Here is a 19,442-nt window from a genome sequence, read left to right as displayed (position 1 = left end):
GGTCCAATCGAACCCTTATCGAATTTCCATCGAGCACAATCGAGCAACAAAACCTAAACCTATCGAGCTCAAATCGAGCTACATCGAGCTCATAAAAGACCTTTTTCTACATACCATCGAGCTCATAGCGAACCGTTATTGAGCTCCTATCGAGCAAAAAAGTTGCAGAAAACCCAGAAAAACGCAGATCGCAGAATCTCTCTAAAAATCCCAAAAAATACATCAATATAGGCTCAGATTTGTTCAAAATAGCAAAAAAAAAATGTAAACAAATAATACCCAACACATAAAATGTACAATCTTATTACCCATGGTTTTTCTCCTCCAAAAACTCTCAAAATAGATGTTGCCTTTGATATTGACGACTTCACAGAGACAATGGAGATGACTAACAATGATTTTGACAAAAAAATTATACAAATCTGTAGATTTTAGGGATGATTTCGTGAGAATGAGAGAGAGAGGAAGAGAAAGTTTTATGATTTTTTGATATGATGGGAGGAGTATTTTGGGTATGAGAGGAATGTTTAACATTAAATTGAAAATATTAATAGTGCTTGGATTTTTTAGTAATATTAGGCATTATTATTAAGTATTATTTGTGAAATTTTCCTTTATTAATCAGGTGGGCGCGTGTCTGGACGACCCACCCCATTGACAACCCTACGAACATCATCCATTTCATCCCCATCCATACTATTGGTACTTCTAGTGCTTCATTGACATGTCATTTTGCTATGGCTAAAGTGTAAGAGCTCTCATGAAAGCCCAAAAACATGGCCCGAAAACCTGGAAAACTGTAAAACCCGCGAAAATCAGGTCCAGTCCACGGCATAATTTTGGAATTCGGTTTCGGGTTCACCCAAATAAGCCCAAGTTTTCTTCTCCGATTACCGCTCCTCAGTTGGACGTTAATGGAGCTCTGAGCTCCTCCTTCTCCTCGGAGTTCACTCTTCTCCTCTGTACTGCAGACTCAAGCCGATTCTCTCAACATTTCGCTCACTTGTGTACTTTTTCTTCTTATCTTCCACTCTTGTGCCCTAATTTGTTTTACTTCTCCTCGTATAGAAAAGCTCTTTTTGAGAAGTAAATTCCATATGCGCAGGTCTTCTCTTGCTTGTCTTGTGCCCCTGATTTTACTTCCTCGCCTTGTTCGTACTGGTTCGCCGCTCAGGTCTACCGTCACTTCTTCTCTTGCCGAGGCTTTCCAGGTTGGTTATGGATCTTTCTTCCTCCACAAGTTTATTCTGCAATAAGAATTTCTGGGTATCTCTAATTTGGCTCCATATAAAATGAATCTAACTAATTTAATTGTGGGTACTTCTAATTTGCATTTACGATTTGATGATTTATATGAGATGGAACCTTAACTTCATTATTTTGAAAGCATGAAATCCATTAATCTTATGCATCGCACTAATACAAATATGTGTTGAATTGAGTGTGATGAATATAGGAAGCAAAGTGATTATATGTATATAGATGATGCGAGTAAGATTATGTATATATATGTACCTGTGTTCATTATCACCAAATCCTATAATTGGGTGTAGGGAATTGGTCAGACTCTATTTTCATGTCTACAGGTCCCTTGTTTGGTACCCTGTTTTTGAGTTAGATGTACTTGTTTTTAATGCCTTTATTCTGTTATATTCTATTTAATGTCTTTATTATGTTTGATAAATTACCTGATAGGTAACTTAGACCACTAAATTCTGTAATTTAATTGTTGCCTACATGTTGACTTGTTAGATCCCTTGTGAGTTTCAAAATTATGAGAAACCTGCTTCTGGTTTGTTTTAGTATGAGGTCGTTGAGGCACCCATGGTGACTTAGTTCTAGTTCTTCTAATATTTTTCTTTAACATATATCTATGTACTTACCTATGTTTGTTTGATGCTTCGAAGAATACTTTTATAGGTTCTAATGAATCGTTTCAAGTTTATGAGTTGAGCATTATTACGGACTTCAACTCGTACCATTTCTAATGCTTTATATCGCTCCCTCTGGAGGGACCAGTCGTTAGTCTATTTATCTACTTATCTTGTTTTGTATCGACTTCTTTTTCTATTTTCTATTTTGCTGGGAAGATTTAATGAGATAGTGGAATTTACAGTAATATTGGGATATATGTATTTATATAAATAGCGTTTTCATTTGTAAGAAAGTATGGAAGGTATACATTTGGCTTCATTATCTTTGATATATTTATGATGATAAAGTTGCACTAGTTGCTGCTAGATCCTAAGTTTGCTTAATCATCATGATGAAATGTAAGGAACACTGTAGCTTGTTATAAATTTGTTATAGAAGTGTCGTGTTTTGTGGGAAGGTACCTGATAGGATTTTCCTATCTCTAATCGCCCAGACAGCAAGAATAATAGCAAATAACAGTGAAAATAATTGCAGAAATGATGAAGAAATTCAATTGTATTGATACCCAGGTGTTCGAGAGCCTGGTCTCTCCCAAAAGAGGTTACAAAATACCAATTCCAGCCTGGCTAATAATATCTCTTCTACCCTTTTTATATTGTGGTCTACACAGAACTCCCCTGTACCCCACTCCTACCCAATTACTCCTCATATAACTACCTCTACTTGGTGGTTCTAACCTCTTGGTCAGTACTTACCCCGAGCCTTTCTCCTCTCTTACCCCTCCTAGTGTAAACAAAAGTGATAGGAGGTCTATCAATACCGCCGGCCACCAGTTTCACCTTGTCCTCAAGGTGAAAGTCTGGAAACTGCTCTTGAATCACACGGAAGTCCTCCCAAGTTGCATCACATTCTGGTATGTTCATCCACTTGATCAAGGCCTGCGGTGCTTCCTTCTGAGTTCCTGGCCGAAACTCTAGGACTGCTTCTGGCTTCAAAATCCATTCCAGCTCCGCCGTGGAGCTTGGTAGGTTGCTGATTTGGTCCCAGTGCTGTCCTTAGCAGCGAAACATGGAAAACCAGGTGGATTGTGGCATTGGGAGGGAGCTGGAGAAGGTAGGCAGCCGCACCAATGCGTTCTAAAATCTGGAAAGGGCCAAAGTATCGTGGTGACAGCTTCTCATTAATCCGCTTGGCCACAGTGCGCTGCCTATATGGCCTCAACTTGACATAGACAAAATTCCCCACCTCAAAATGCACCTCCCGTCTCTTCTTATCGGCCTGTACCTTCATTTTCTGCTGGGCCCGATGTAGGTTTTGTTTTAACAGCTCCAAAACGTTGTCCCTGTCGCTTAGTGCTTGCTCCACAGCGGATACTTTGGTACTGGCTGGTTCAAAACGTACCAATGGCGGGGGGTCTCGGTGATAAAGGGCTTTGAATGGTGTCATTCCAGCAGCTGAATGAAAGGAAGTATTGTACCAATACTCTGCCCAAGATATCCACTTGGCCCATTGATTCGGTTTTGAGCTGATAAAACAGCGTAAATAAGTCTCCAAGCAGCGGTTGACCACCTCCGTCTGTCCATCCGATTGGGGATGATAAGCTGTACTCTTCTTTAAACTTGTTCCCTGCAATCTAAATAGCTCCTTCCAAAACAAGCTGAGAAACACCTTGTCACGATCTGAAACAATGGAACGTGGGACACCATGAAGTTTGACAACTTCGCTAACAAAACTGGCAGCGACGGTAGTCGCTGTAAATGGGCGTAGGGGTATAAAATGCGCATATTTACTCAAACGGTCCACCACTACAAAGATGGAGTCGAACCCATTCGATTTCGGCAGCCCCTCGATGAAATCCATGGAAATATCATCCCAAACTTGGTCGGGAATGGGCAATGGCTGAAGCAAACCTGCTGGTGATTGAGCTAAATACTTACTTTGCTGGCAAATTGCACATTCAGCAACAAACTTTTGAACGTCCCTTTGCATTCCTTGCCAATATAAATCAGCCGCTATCCGCTGAAAAGTTTTAAACACCCCCGAATGTCCCCCTACTGCACTGCTGTGATACTCTTGTAACAATAATGGAATGAAAGGGGAAGAGGCTGGTATGACTAATCGCCCCTTAAATTTCAGACAGCCTTGCACCAACGAATAACCAGCCACTTGCTGCCCCTCCTGTAATTCCTTCGCTATTTTAGAAAGAAAAGGGTTTGTCTCTGTGTGCGCTTTTAAATCTGGAATTGACACCACATTTGGAACTGAAATGGCCAAAGCAGCCTCGCAAGGTAGGCGGGATAAGGCGTCAGCCGCTTTATTCTCTAACCCCGGTCTATACTGGATGTCAAAATCATATCCCAGCAGTTTTGTAAGCCATTTTTGATGCTCTAGAGCCACCAATCTTTGCTCCAACAAATACTTCAAGCTGCGTTGATCTGTCCTCACCAAAAACTTGCGTCCCAACAAATAGGGTCTCCATTTTTGAACAGCCAGCACGATTGCCATGAGTTCCCTCTTATAAATGGACTTCATACGGGCTCGCGATGATAGAATCTGGCTGAAATAGGCCACGGGGCGCCCATTTTGCATCAAAACAGCCCCTAAACCAGCCCCCGACGCATCTGCTTCCAACACAAAAGGAACTGAAAAGTTTGGTAAGGCCAACACCGGTACCGAACACATCGCTTTTTTTAATTGAAGGAAGGCTGAATCGGCTTCTTGAGTCCACCCATAAGAATCTTTTCTAAGCTGATCCGTCAGCGGCTTAGCGATGCTCCCATAACCTTGTACAAACTTACGGTAATACCCCGTAAGTCCCAAAAAACCCCTCAACTCCTTGATGGATTTAGGAGTTGGCCACGCCTCCATTGCAGCCACTTTGTTAGGGTCGGCAGCCACCCCATTTGCTGAAATCACATGACCCAAATACTCCACTTGTGCTTGAGCAAACATACACTTCTTTCGATTAGCGAATAGCTTGTGGTGACGGAGACGGAGACGGTCCATGACCAAGGTTAAGTGATGCACATGGTCTTCCAAGGACGGGCTGTATATCAAAATATCATAAAAAAAACCAGCACAAACTTCCTCAAGAAATCTCGAAAAACTTCATTCATGAGAGCTTGAAACGTTGCCGGGGTGTTGGTTAGTCCAAAAGGCATGACTAGGAATTCGTAATGCCCTTCATGTGTACGAAAAGCTGTCTTCTCAATATCTCGTGCCTTGACTCGAATTTGATGGTATCCCGACTTCAAATCCAACTTAGTAAAGACTTGTGCCCCATGAAGCTCGTCCAATAACTCATCTATGACCGGAATCGGAAACTTATCAGCCACTGTTTCACGGTTGAGGGCCCTGTAATCCACGCAAAAACGCCAGCTGCCATCTTTTTTTTTAACGAGCAATACCGGGCTAGAAAATGGACTGGTGCTTGGCTGTATAATTCCGGCTTGGAGCATTTCAGCTACTAAACGCTCAATCTCATCCTTTTGAACTTGAGCATAACAGTATGGCCGAACGGAGATCGGAGCCGTGCCTTCTTTTAGAAGAATCGCATGTTCTCGAGCCCTTAAAGGTGGGAGACCCGCTGGCATATCAAAAACGGACTGAAATTCGTGTAAGACTGCTGCTACTGCTAAAGGCAGTGGCTGTTTGTCGCTGGCTGGTTCTGCTGCTAGCTCTCCAAACTGTACCCAATATCCTTGCGCTTCTCGTTCGACTGATAATATCATTGCTTTAAGGGAAATAGGAGATTTGCATAAACTAGGGTCGCCTTGTAACGTAATCCACGACCCCGCCATCTCAAACTTCATGACCATTGTCCTCCAATTAACCTGCATATTACCAAGCGTTTCCAGCCACTTAATACCGAGTATCACGTCCGCACCCCCGAGTTCCAGCAGCAAAAAATCAGTGACAACTCGCAATGCTCCCAAATCAAGCTCTACTTGCGCACAAATCCCTTCCGTTCGGACCTTGCCCCCCGTTCCCAATAGAACCCCGTAACAAGTTGTAGCTGTAATAGGGATTCCCACTGCTGAAACAATTGCCGTAGAAATAAAATTGTGGGTCGCACCACTGTCAATCAAGACTGTTACTGGTCTTTGCCCGATATGCCCCGCTAGTTTCATTGTGTGAGTTGATGAAATACCCACCAGAGAGTTTAGGGAAAGGGTGGCCAGCGTCTCTTCGGTGCCACAATGTTCTCCCGAGTCTGGCGATGGAGGTGGCGACTCCTCCATTTGTATCGATTCCTCTTCATCCGCGAGCAGCAACACTTGGAGAGACTTCTGCTCACATTCATGGCCTCGGTGAAATTTTTTATCACAGCGGAAGCAAACTCCACGGGCTCGTTTATCTTGATACTTGGCCTCGGTTAACCTTCGGAAAGAGGAGGATTTTGGCGCTTGAGTTATGCTGTTGCCGGTTGACGCCGCCGCCTGAGAAGGAGCAGTCGAAGCTGAGAGTGTCGGCTTGGCTAGAAAGGGTGGCTGTGTGTTTCTAGGTAGCGTGATTTGGCTGAGGGTTTGTTTAGCAAACCCAGATCGAATGGGCTGGCCCGTCTGCAACAATTGATGACCTTCCTCTATTCGCTGGGCCGTATCCATGATATTGGCTAGGCCCATGGGTTGGAGGATGTGCAGAGCTGCCTTGATGCTTTCTTTGAGCCCACGATTGAAGCTTCCCTCAAGCATGTGGTCCGGAACATCGGGGACCCGAGAAGCCAGCATCTCCCAGCGTAAGCGATAGTCACGCACCGTTGACGTCTGGGTCAGGGACAGCAGCTCTTCCGACACTGAACCCACTGGAGAAGCTCGGAAGCGAAATATGATTTGCTGTTTCAAGTTAGCCCATGATGTAATTGGTCTGCGTTGATTCTCCCACTGAAACCAAGTGAGTGCATCGCCATCCAGCCCAATAATTGCCGTCTCCAACATCTGCGGTTCTGTCATGTGCATCAGAAGGAAATAGTGTTCAGTCTGATAAATCCACCTGTCCGGGTTCTCCCCCGAAAACAGCGGTAATTCCATTCGAGGTGGTCTGTAATCTTGTCCAAAATTTTGTCCCCCCCCACATGTTTGCTCCGATGATTGCTGCTGAGGTTCCTGAGGTAGAATGGACGGCTCCCCAATGATCGGAGGCACTGGGGAAGGATTTCGTGCCCCCGGTGGAGCCGTTCGAGCCCCTGAAAGTGTCTCCTCCTCTAATGCCCGATGCTGACGGTCGGAATCCATGGCAGGCGACTCCCCCGCTGGCTTCCCCGAAGTCTGTAGTAGCTGAGCCAAATGTGCCACCAAGAAATCCATCTTTTTCTCCATTGCCGGCAAGCGTAGTACCTCAGTCTTCATTAATTCCAGCTCCTTAGGGAGGTGCTGAAACTCGGATCTTAATTCCTCCAACTCGCGTCTGAAATCCGCTTGCAAGAGCTCAACCTTCTCTTCCAAAACCTCCGTTTGCAGATCCTTCTTCGGCCCCATGATGATCGATTGCTCTGATACCAATTTGATAGGATTTTCCTCTCTCTAATCGCCCAGACAGCAAGAATAATAGCAAATAACAGTGAAAATAATTGCAGAAATGATGAAGAAATTCAATTGTATTGATACCCAGGTGTTCGAGAGCCTGGTCTCTCCCAAAAGAGGTTACAAAATACCAATTCCAGCCTGGCTAATAATATCTCTTCTACCCTTTTTATATTGTGGTCTACACAGAACTCCCCTGTACCCTACTCCTACCCAATTACTCCTCATATAACTACCTCTACTTGGTGGTTCTAACCTCTTGGTCAGTACTTACCCCGAGCCTTTCTCCTCTCTTACCCCTCCTAGTGTAAACAAAAGTGATAGGAGGTCTATCAGTACCATAAGTAACAGGTCGAGACCATGTGGGAAGTGTCATAAATTGTGACTCGACTGGTTTATGTGCTTAAGTGGTAAACCATTGTGATGTCCCTTTTGAATTGGATAGTTAATGTTAGAAAAATAGAAGGGGGCCGTTTGATTTTGTGTTTCTGTGCTAGGTATGAAATATGACGACAGTATGATCACATGTTTAGAGAATGGGAAGAAAAAGAATTTGAGGGAGAAGACAACATAGGTGGAGCTAGCATCAATTTGTCAAGATATGAAGTGAATTTATCTGATGGATCTACTGCAGCACGCTGTCGAGATCGTATTGCTTTCCTATTTTTAGATTTTTTTTCTTAAGAATAAGAATTATTGTTTTCATGTTTTAGTTTGTTGTGTTCTATTGCTGAGCATGAATCGGATTTGGAACTTTTGTTTGCTTTGATTTTCTGTTTCTCAGATTTTTTCTTAAGAATAAAGATTCTTGTTTCCATGTTTTGTAGTGTGGAATCCTTTGGAGAAACCATGGAGAACCAGAAACTGAAGACCACCATTGTTGAGACCTCACCATCACCAACCCCAACAGTATCTGCTTTGGAGGTTGCTCTAGGCCATTTGATTTGCGCCATTGGAATTGCCATCTCCTTCTGGCTGACCAAATATGTTCATTTCATCACTCTCATCTCTCATCCTTCTGAATACCTCCGCCTGATCTGGGTAACTTTCTCTATTGTATTTCTCAATCAGTTTTTCTAATTTGGTTTTGTTCTGTTCTTACTTGTTTTTTTTTTCTCTCTTAAAGGTGATTCACTGCCCAATTGTGATTATTCTTTACAGTCGTTTTAGGCAGAACTGTCAACAATGTTCGGTCAGCTTTTTGATTTCCTGTTATGGTGTTTGTTTGTTGGGAAAATGTCGGAAAACGCCCAAAGTTTTGCTTTTGAAGTTTTTGTTGAGTGTTCATTATTGAGTCTTGCTTCTTTATACTATGCAGTTCTTCAGAGCTGTAGGGCGTGGCATAGTAGGACTTTTTGCTGGTTAGTTCATATTTTCAATTCTACATTATGTTGTTCTTATTTTTATCTATGGTTTTCCACAATATATATTGGACAAAAATATGTGAAAGATTTTTAATTCACATTGCTTTTCGTAGCTTCATTGCTATTGTAATCCCATTACAAGTTTAAATAAAAAAAATATGAGAGGAAGTTGTTCAGGAAAGTCTTTTTAGTGTTCTGATTCAGATGTTCATCAAAGTACATGTATATATATATATTTTCTTCTTCATGGTATTCATGGAAGTATGCTGACTATTTGTTCAAGAACAGAATTTTTTGCATGTTATGTCTCTGCTTTATTTACAACTATATGTAAATTATAAGTTTTTTGTTGTCTTCTCTGTAGGGGCTATGGTGAATGCTTTTGTAGCCATTGCTTTGGGCACCCCAATAGGCGTAAAGTATGTTACTTACAAGCTTGGCATGCTATTCTTTTAGTGATTATATTATCTTAGATTTGAAAATAGAAGTCACAAATGAGATTGGAATGTAATATGTTCACAACTTTCTTTCAACCCCTTTTCATCGTGATTTGGTCAATTCAATTAAAGGATTTCGGCCTGGTCGTGATGGACATATTTAGCAAATATGCTCTGGTGTTTGGCTGTAAATTTAACATTGGTGTCCAATTTCAACTGTGATTTTTGTTTTGTTTCAAATGTTAGAGTCAGAAAAGCTTTACACTCTACCAGTTTAATTTAAGATGTTCCTTAGTTACTTCATCTTTTGTTATCGAAAGCTGTTTTATGATGGGCATTCTTGATGCAGGTATTTTTCAAAGACCATTAATTGGTCTATGATGATGTCATTGTTCACGGCAAGTATCATAGCTTTTCTTGTTTCACAGGTTTTAATGTTTGAACTGCAAAATACTATGTATTGTGGCTGCCTGCTACTACTGATTGTGAAAATGTATAATGGGCAATAGTATTAGACTATTTGATTTGTTTTACCATTAGACAAGAGTATCTGTTATAATCATGATACACTACAGTAGTGTATCTCACGAAATCAGAAAAATAGCTAGGAAATAAAGCAAATTTTTTTATTGAAATACCAGAAAAATAAAGAAACACTTCCAGGATATTCAAGAGACCTGGTTTCTCTCCAGCCTTGGGCTCAAAATACATCAATTTCAGCATGCCCTAACCCTTCCCATCTCATCCTATCTAATCCCTTAAACTTTCTAAATAAAGCTGAAATCAAAACAGAAACAAAACAAATAAAATAGGTAACTAAAATCAACAACTTTCCCTAAATGTCATATTCTCAAATCTGTCATTAATCACCATATCTCCCTAACATAGATGTATGGGCTGGTGGTGTATCATTACCCGCCGACCGACTTGCACCTTGTCCTCAAGGTGGAAAAGGACCCGCTGCAGCAAGTGGGTCAGATGCATCGGCTGTAGGGTCAGCAATGGCCTCCTCAACATCTCTAGGATCAATGTCTGGGAGCAAGAGCACTTGTAACTCTTTCATCTTGCAATGATGACCCGACAAATACCTCTCATCACACTTGTAGCACAAGCCGCGTGCATGCTTCTACTAAAGTTTTGCTTCAGAAAGTTGACAAAAGGCTGGCTCGGCTTTGGTGATTGTCGTGTGTGGCGAATACCCCGTTGGGGTTTGTAGAAGTTTTTTGAATAATTTTATTACTTGATATTGAAATAGTTTACAAGCTGTGAATATATACAGAAGGAAAGAAAAGACTATCCTCAAATTCTGTTGTGAACAGAATACCCTAAAACTAGGACAATAAATAATAGAATATCTATACAAGGAAAGAAATAAAAATACAATATTCCTATCATTAATTTCAGTATCCAAACAAAGCTTTCTATTCTAATATTTCTACACCCCTCAAGCTGAGTTGTATATATCTTACAAACCCAGTTTGGAGTTAAATTCTTCAAAGCTTGTTCTTGGTAGAGCCTTCATTAGGATGTCTGCAATTTGATTCTTTGTAGGTATATAGTTGAGTTGTACAATCTTCGAATTCACTTTTTCAGAGATGAAGTGTCTGTCTATTTCAACATGTTTTGTTCTGTCACGTTGATATGGATTTTAGGCGATGCTAATAGCAGTTTGACCATCACTGTACATTTTAAACCCCTCAGAAGAGTCAATTCTTAACTCATTCATCAATGTTTTAATCCACATCCCTTCACATATACCTAGGGCCATGCATGATATTTTGACTTTGCACTACTTCTTGAAACAACAGACTGTTTTTTGCTTCGCCAGGTAACAAGATTACCCCAAACATAAGTGCAGTAGCCACTAGTTGATCGTCTGTCAGTTAGTTCTCCAGCCCAACTAGAATCTGTGTAAATCTCTAAGTCTCGATTGTTGTGCCTTTTGAATTGCAAACCAAAACCTGGAGTCATCTTTAGATACCTTAGAATTCGATAAATGGCTTCCAAGTGCTCCTCATAAGGACTATGCATATGTTGACTGACTACACTGACAGAGAAAGCGATATCAGGCCTAGTGTGAGAGAGATAGATCAGTTTTCCTACTAATCTTTGATAACTCCCCCTCTATATTGGAATTGATTCCCCACTTCGGTTGGTTCTCAAGTTTGGATCCATTGGAGTGTCTGCAGGTTTACTCTTAATCATCCCAGTTTCCTTTATAAGATCTACAATATACTTTCTTTGAGATATAATAATTCCATCTCTAGATCGGGCTACCTCCATTTCGAGAAAGTATTTGAGTTGTCGGAGATCTTTTATCTCAAATTCTGAGGCAAGAAGTCTTTTGAGATTCAAAATTTCACCCGAGTCATCTCCAGTTAGGATAATGTCATCTACGTAGACAATGAGAATTGCCAGCTTCCTTATTGGAGAAAACTTTACAAACAAGGTATGATCAGCTTGGCATTGAGTGTATCCAATCTTTACAACTGACTTTGCAATTTTATCAAACCATGCTCGAGGTGACTGCTTCAAGCCATAAAGGGATTTGAGAAGTTTGCACACTACCCGACCTTTGGAGTGTTTTTCTAGTCCTGGTGGAACCTCCATATAGACTTTTTCTAATCCTCCGTTTAGAAAAACATTTTTAACATCCAACTGAAGTAAAGGTTAGTCACAATTCACAACAAGTGATAACAAAACTCTTAATGTGTTAAGTTTAGCAACAGGAGCAAAAGTCTCCTGATAGTCAACACCGTATGATTGAGTGAATCCCTTGGCAACCAACCGAGCCTTGAATCTGCTAATGCTCCCATCTGAGTTATATTTAACTGTAAAAATCCACTTGCACCCAACTGCCTACTTTTCGTGAGGCAACTCAGTGAGAACCCACGTACCATTTTTCTCAAGTCCTTTAATCTCCTCATCGATTGCAATTTTCCATTTTGGGTCTTTCAAGGCCTCGTAGATGTTTGCAAGAATCTGAACATGATCAAGAGAAGAGACAAATTTGGTACATAAGAGTTAGTTTCCCATAAGCAACATATTTTTCAATAGGATGACGAGTGCAAGATCTAACACCTTTTCGATGAGCAATAGGTAAATCAAGATCGTTATTAATAGGAGAAACTAACTCATGGTTATGGAATCCATACCTTCAGTGTTTTCAAGGTCAAGAGAGCTCGGATGTGTGTCTGAAGTCCTTGTTTTGCATGTTGACCTCTATATTCCCAACTTCTCTCTTTGTATAAACACGAAATTCTTTGTTTCCTACGTCAAGTTGTGCTTGATTTTGAAGGGGTGATGAATTTGGAAGATTGTTGGTATTTTCTGAAGGAGGATTGATTGATGGATGACTGACTGAAGAATTGTTTGTGAAAGGAGAGGTAGACGTGTTGACAACGCTATTTGGACTGGGACTTTGTTGGCTATGCACAGAAGGATCAGGCTTTAAAGAGGGAAAGAGATCAGTTGATTTGGGAACAGTAGGATGCTCACGTGTCATGATATTAGGCTGTGAAAAATAGCTTGATTATCTTGAAGAGTTTCCCAGAGCTGATATTCCCTTGAATTCTCCCTCTGAATATCAGCCCTTGGAAAGAAAGACTGATGTTCAAAAAATGTGACATCTATAGTGTTGTAGACTCTTTTGGTAACTGGAGAGTAACACTTGTGTCCCTTTTGAGTATTGGAATGTCCCATAAAGATACATTTGAGACTTGGGATGAAGTTTTGATCTTGCATGATCGCAGATATGGACAAAAGCAGGACAACCAAAGACTTAAGTGGTAACTCTAAGGAGAAAGCTGAGATATGAGGATATAAGGACAACAACACATTTCTTGGGGTATTAAATTGTAACACACGGCTGGGCATATGATTAATTAGGTAGGTAGCAGTAAGTAGTGCTCCCCCAACAAATTTTTGGGACATTTTTTGAGAACATAATAGCTCGTGAAACATTAAGATGTCTATTTTTCCTTGACTACTCCATTTTGTTGTGGAGTCTCAACACATGAACTAATATGAATGATTCCTTGTTCCAACAAGTATGGACCAAGGATGAAGTTAAAATATTCATTCTCATTGTCAGTTTTCAAAACTTTAATTTTTTTGTTTGAATTGATTTTGAATCATGGAATGGAATATTTAAAAATAGATGCAGTTTCTGATTTTTCTATCAAGAGAAAAGTCCATGTTGTTCGAGTGTGATCATCAATGAAGGATACAAACCATCTAGAGCCATTAATATTTTTAACCCGTGAGGGTCCCCAAATGTCACTGTGTATTATTGTAAAAGGTTGTGAAGATTTATATGAAGTGCTTGAAAAAATATTTCAAGTATGTTTTGCAAGTTGGCACACTTCATAATGATAGAAATTTGACATTTTATTGATAAATAAATGTGGAAATAGTTTTTGAAGATAATCAAAGTTTGGATGTCCAAGGCGTAAATGCCATAACATAACAAAATTTAAAACAGACTTGAAAATAGAATTAGAAACACGACTGAACTTGCGAACTTTTGAAATAGATCCATCAGCAATTCTGACGGTATGAGATTGAGTACACAGTTTGAAGGTGGTAAAGACTTGTAAATCATCTGTCATGTGATCAGATGCCCCGGAATCAACTATCCAAGGACCTGAGATGGAGTGAGCAGCATATGCATGAGAGGTTGTACCTTGTGGACTCATCAGGCTGACATTAGCTTCGGCTGAAGGTAAAGTAAATTGCTTTTGTTGAGTCATCTGCCCAAGAAGCTTCTGCAGCGCATCAAGTTGATCCTTGAAGGTAGAACTGACCTCACTAGATGTGCCTTCAGCACTGGTAGCCGCATTAGCACGCCCTTGATCTAGTCAGGATCGAGGTTTCCAATCTGCTGGCTTGCCGTGAATCTTCTAGCAAGTGTCACGAACATGACCATGTCGTTTGCAGTGGTCACACCAAGGTGTGCCTTCCGAGTTCTGTCATCTTGAGAGGAGGAATGAGTGAGCATTGCAGATCCATCATTGTGCTCTGTTGAGTCCGCCATCAACTTCAAGCGACTTTCCTCCTTTCTGACTTCAGGAAAAGCTTCACGGATGGAAGGGCATGGTTTGAGACTCATAATTCTCCCTCTGACTTGATCAAGGTCCTTATTCAGCCCTAATAAAAATCTGTAAGTTCTCTTTTTCTCGACAATCTCTTTGTATAAGGCAGCATCATTAGGGCACTTCCAATAATACACTTCAAACATATCAAGCTGCTACCAAAAACGTGTGATAGTATTATAATACTGTGTCACATTAGAGTCTCCCTGTTTAAGTTCAAACAATTTAGTTTTTGTTTCAAAAAGTTCAGAAGTGTTTTCAGAACTTGAGTAGGTGTCACGGGCTGCCTCCCAAAGAGTTTGAGCAGTCTGATAGAGAAGAAAATTCTCTCCAATCTCAGGAAGCATGGAGTTGATTAACCAAGACATTAGCATGTTGTTCTCGGTTTTCTATTGTCGATAAGTAGGATTTGTTTCCTTGGGTTCCACGATTTCACCAGTAAGATATTCATCCTTCCCTCTGCCGAAGATATACATGATGACAGATTGAGACCATTGAAGGTAGTTTTTCCTGCTGAGTTTGTGACAAGTAATCGGGAGTGGAGAACTATCAAGGACATGGGAAAGATTTGAAGTAGTGATGGCACTGGGATCTGATTTGGATTGATTTTCTGAGGACACAGATTCGACTGGAGTGGATTCAGTAAGAGAGGCCATTGCAATTGAGTGGGATTGATGAAGAAAATGGCAGAAAAGACAATAGGGTTCAGATGCAAGCTCTGATACCATGTAGAATTTTTCTGAATAATTTTATTACATGATACTGAAACAATTTACAAGATGTGAATATATACAGAAGGAAAGAAAAGACTCGATCCTCAAATTTTGTTGTGAACAGAATATCCTAAAAACTAGGACGATAATTAATAAAATATCTATACTAGGAAAGAAATAAAAATACAATATTCCTATCATTAATTTTGGTATCCTAACAAAGCTTTCTATTCTAATATTTCTACAGGGTTGAAGAAGGCAAAGCCTCAGAGGAGGACCGTATACTGCGACTACAGTTGGTAGGGCATTGGACCAATAATTTAGCTTCCACCTTTTGGGTCAATTCCATAGATTGCTCAAGCCCACTAGGCCCTAGTATAGTCACCTCTTAACCTACATCTCATTGAAGCTCATTAAGAAAAGTAGATTTCAAAACTTGCTCAGAGATGCTGTCTATTGAGGAAGCGAGTAATTTAAACCGCTTCTGGTATTCCCTTACGGTACTTTCCTGGCAGTTGACGTATGTGTCCCTCCACCACCACTGGTGGCAGTTGGCGCTCCTCATGGCTGCACATAAATTGATCGAGGCGACTAACCAAAGTGGCCATTCCCCGTTCAAGCGCAGGTAACTTCTGCAAATCCTCTTTCATGGAACCTATCTCGATCTGTAACATTGCTATCATCTCTTCCACTGCTTCTACACAAGACTCCATCTTGGTAACTGTCACAGGGTTAATTTCTCACTCACAAATTTTCCCCGCGATGGCCTAGATTCCCCAATCTAGTCAGCCAACCCAACACTCAGTCTCAGACACTCACTCACGTTCGAGGTTTGCCCAGCGTTCACTCAACAACACACTCTCGTTATCAAGTAAATAAACACAATGCACACAATATACAGGAACCCTTCCCAACCTTGTTATTAAACACAATATCAAGGATACAATATGTTTCAGCGCTGGACATCACATGCTGATGACTCAAGCGCACACAGCCTATTTATAACCCAACACAAGGGTACGGTTGACATCCCCAACTGCCTAGGCATTAACACATCAGCATCCCATGCTGATTCTAAGTAACACGCCTGTGTCACATGGCCACGCCTTCAGCTCGAAGCATTGCATCTATTCCCAACAGATGTGGTCGAACCAATGCGTCCGCTCACCAACAGATGTGACCGAACTGTTGCATCTGCTCCCCAGCAGATGTGACCAACCAATGCGCCTGTTCCCCAAGAGATCTGGCCGAAAGCATTACACCTGTTCCCAACAGATGTGACCAACTAATGCACCTGTTCCCCAACAGATGCGCATCACCCAGCTGCTGCCCCCAGCTGACATGCAACCTGGAGTGACGCCGAGGTCCGCCCGGCGGACCTTAGTGAGGGTCTCACAAACCACCCCCACCAGAAGAAATCGACGCCCACGTCGATATACTTCTGAGGTACTCGTTCACCTTGTCCTCAAATTGCCACAAGGTGACGGCCTTCTCCCACGAAGCCTCAACTTCGCTTTCGCCTTGCCACTGAACCAAGTACTCCGTTCGTTGGTTCTTCTTACTAGCTCCGAACGTACGATGATCAAGGACCTTAGCCAATTTCTTCTCAAATTGCTTCCTTACAGTAGGAGGTGCCCGTACTACCTGCTGTCTTTCTTCGGTCTTGTCTTCATGAAACTTCTTTAAGAAACTAACATGAAAAGTCGGATGCACCTTGAATCTTTCAGGTAGCTTCAATTTGTAAGCCACTGCACCCACTTTCTGCACAATCTCGAAGGGACCATCATACTTTTGAACCAGCCCTTTGTGGTAGCGCTTGTCTGTGATTTTCTTCCAAATCTGGGGAGTGAGTTTCAGCAACACTCGATCCCCCACCGAAAATTCCAAGTCTCGCCTGTGCTTGTCGACATATTTCTTCATTCGCCTCGAAGCTTTCCCTAGGCTGTCCCTGGCAAGTTCCAGCAACTCGGTTCTGTCCCGTGCAAACCGATATGCTGCAGGGCATACTCCTTGAGACTTCTGTTTTGCAACTTCATGTGGTGTCAGCAGCTGCCTACCAAAGACTATCTCTGCTGGGCTCATTCCTGTGGCAGAGGACTGTTGAATGTTATAGCAAAACTGTGCTGTATCAAGCAACTCTACCCAATTCCTCTGACTTGCTGTTACATAATGTCTTAAGTATTCCTCGAGCAATTGGTTGATTCTCTCAGTCTGACTGTCAGTTTGAGGATGGTTGGCTGTCGAGAACTTCAAGTCTGACCCCAACATGGTGAACAATGTAGTCCAAAAATTTCCAGTAAATCTCGAATCACGGTCACTGATGATGTCTTCAGGCAACTCGAAATACTTCACAACATTCTTCATAATCAGCTCCGCAGCCACGTCCGCTGGACATGCGTTTGGGGCAGGAATGAACACCCCATATTTTGAAAATCGATCCACCACCACTAAAATGGACCTGAACCCTTTAACATCTGGAAATCCCACAATGAAATCCATACTGATTGACTGCCACGGCTTCTCAGGTATTGGCAGGGGTTGCAATAGCTTTGCTTCCTGTCTCCGTTCAGTCTTATCCTGCTGGCACACAAGACACGTCTTCACATAGATCTCAACGTCTTGTTCCATCTTTGGCCACACATATGACTTAGATAGCAATGCCATCATTCTAGCCACCCCCGGATGACCAGCCCACTGAGGGTCGTGGGTTTCTTTGAGTAGTTCCTTCCGCAAACCACCATTACTAGGTACGAACAATCTGCCACCCTTGGCATAGAGAAGACCATCTTCTTCCCAGTACCTCATCAATTCTCCCTCTTTAGCTTCACTCAAAAGCTTCTTGTAAACGGGATCGAGCAGCGACTGCTCCCTCACCCGGTCGAGAAAGGTTGTGCTCACCTGAGACAACGCACCAACAAAAGCCTGTACTTCCTTGCGGCTCAAAGCATCAGCCACCTGATTCTGTTTCCCTGGTCTATGCACCCACACAAAATCAAACTCCGCTAAATACTCTTGCCAACGAGCTTGCTTTGGAGTCAACTTTTTTTGAGATTTGAAGTAAGTGTTGGCAACATTATCCGTCACCACAGTAAACTTTGTACCCAGTGAGTAATGCCTCCAAACGTCCAAACAATGCACCACTGCCGCCATTTCTTTCTCATGGGCCGAATATCTCTGCTCAGCATCCTTTAACTTTCGACTCTCAAAAGCCATCGGATTTCCCTCTTGCACAAGAACTCCCCCTAGCGCACGGTCAGATGCATCTGTCTGTACTTCGAATGGTAAGTCAAAGTCTGGCAATTTCAAGATAGGTTCTGAAGATACTGCCACCTTGAGCTTCTCAAAGGCCTCATCACAGTCTTCAGTCCAGCACCACTTCTGGTCCTTCTTGAGGAGATCCGTCAGTGCACTCACTTTCCTTGAGTATCCCCTAATGAATCTTCGATAGTAATTAGCCAATCCAAGGAATGAACGCAACTCCGCCACTCTCTTAGGAATCGGCCAATCCATAATTGCTTTTACTTTGCCCTCATCCATTCTGAGTTTCCCTTGGCCAACCCAGTGACCCAAGAATTTCACTTCTTGCTTGCAAAACTCGCATTTCTCCTTCTTAATGTACAACTTTTCTTCTCGCAGCTTTGTCAACACCTTCCTCAGATGCTGCAAATGTTCTAACGAATTGCTATAGATCACAATGTCATCGAGATACACGACAACAAACCGGTCCAAAAACTCATACAACACATCGTTCATTAGATTACAGAATGTTGCAGGAGCATTAGTTAATCCAAAAGGCATCACTAAAAATTCAAATGAACCATACCTCGTAACACAAGTAGTCTTTGATTCATCCCCCACCGCAATTCGAACCTGCCAGTACCCTGATCGGAGATCTAGTTTGGTGAAGTATGATGCTTTCGTCAACCTATCAAACAAATCCGCAGCGTTTGGAATTGGGTATTTGTTCTTTACCGTGACTTTGTTCAATGCCCGGTAATCAACGCACATCCTCAACGACCCGTCTGCTTTTTTCTGAAACAATACTGGCGCACCATAAGGAGCCTTGGATGGCTGTATAAATCCACTATCAACCATCTCCTTCAACTGTCTCCTGAGTTCTTCCAACTCTGAAGGTCCCATCTTGTACGGTGCTTTGGCCGGTGGAACCGCCCCTGGTTCCAACTCAATTCTGTGATCAATCGCCCTCCTCGGAGGGAATTCTCTAGGCAACTCGTCAGGCATCGTGTCAGCAAATTCTTCCAGCAACGCCGCAATCTCATCGAGTACCTCGACCCACTGGTCTGGCTTTAGTTCTATCAGGGCGGCCACATAAGCTTGATTCCCTTTCTTTCTTATGGAGTTCCCGAACTGCGTAGCTGTTTCCAACACAATGTCTTTCCCTCGATTTTGGACTGAGGAGATCGCTTCAACAAAACAA

General features: G+C 42.0%; 1 protein-coding gene across 4 annotated transcripts in view; it reads left to right on the top strand.

Moving 5' to 3' along the window:
* The first annotated feature begins 659 nt into the window (after positions 1 to 659).
* Positions 660 to 19,442, top strand: part of LOC133802443 (PIGF/3-ketodihydrosphingosine reductase fusion protein) — a 44,189-nt gene continuing 25,406 nt past the window's right edge. Inside the window, exons 1-7 of one of the 4 annotated variants that reach the window (XM_062240751.1) lie at positions 660 to 1,007; positions 1,106 to 1,211; positions 8,225 to 8,438; positions 8,524 to 8,589; positions 8,716 to 8,758; positions 9,126 to 9,180; positions 9,548 to 9,626. In XM_062240751.1, the coding sequence (XP_062096735.1) occupies positions 8,247 to 8,438; positions 8,524 to 8,589; positions 8,716 to 8,758; positions 9,126 to 9,180; positions 9,548 to 9,626 (435 nt within the window). In that variant the 5' untranslated portion in view covers positions 660 to 1,007; positions 1,106 to 1,211; positions 8,225 to 8,246. The remainder of the gene's footprint in view (positions 1,008 to 1,105; positions 1,212 to 8,224; positions 8,439 to 8,523; positions 8,590 to 8,715; positions 8,759 to 9,125; positions 9,181 to 9,547; positions 9,627 to 19,442) is intronic. The other 3 variants (XM_062240748.1, XM_062240749.1, XM_062240750.1) reach the window with 3 other exon arrangements.

The sequence above is a fragment of the Humulus lupulus genome, chromosome 9 (genome assembly GCF_963169125.1).
Source record: "Humulus lupulus chromosome 9, drHumLupu1.1, whole genome shotgun sequence".
Taxonomy (NCBI): domain Eukaryota; kingdom Viridiplantae; phylum Streptophyta; class Magnoliopsida; order Rosales; family Cannabaceae; genus Humulus; species Humulus lupulus.
The sequence above is the reverse complement of the archived record's forward strand: the minus strand, read 5'-3'. Positions and strand labels throughout refer to the sequence as shown.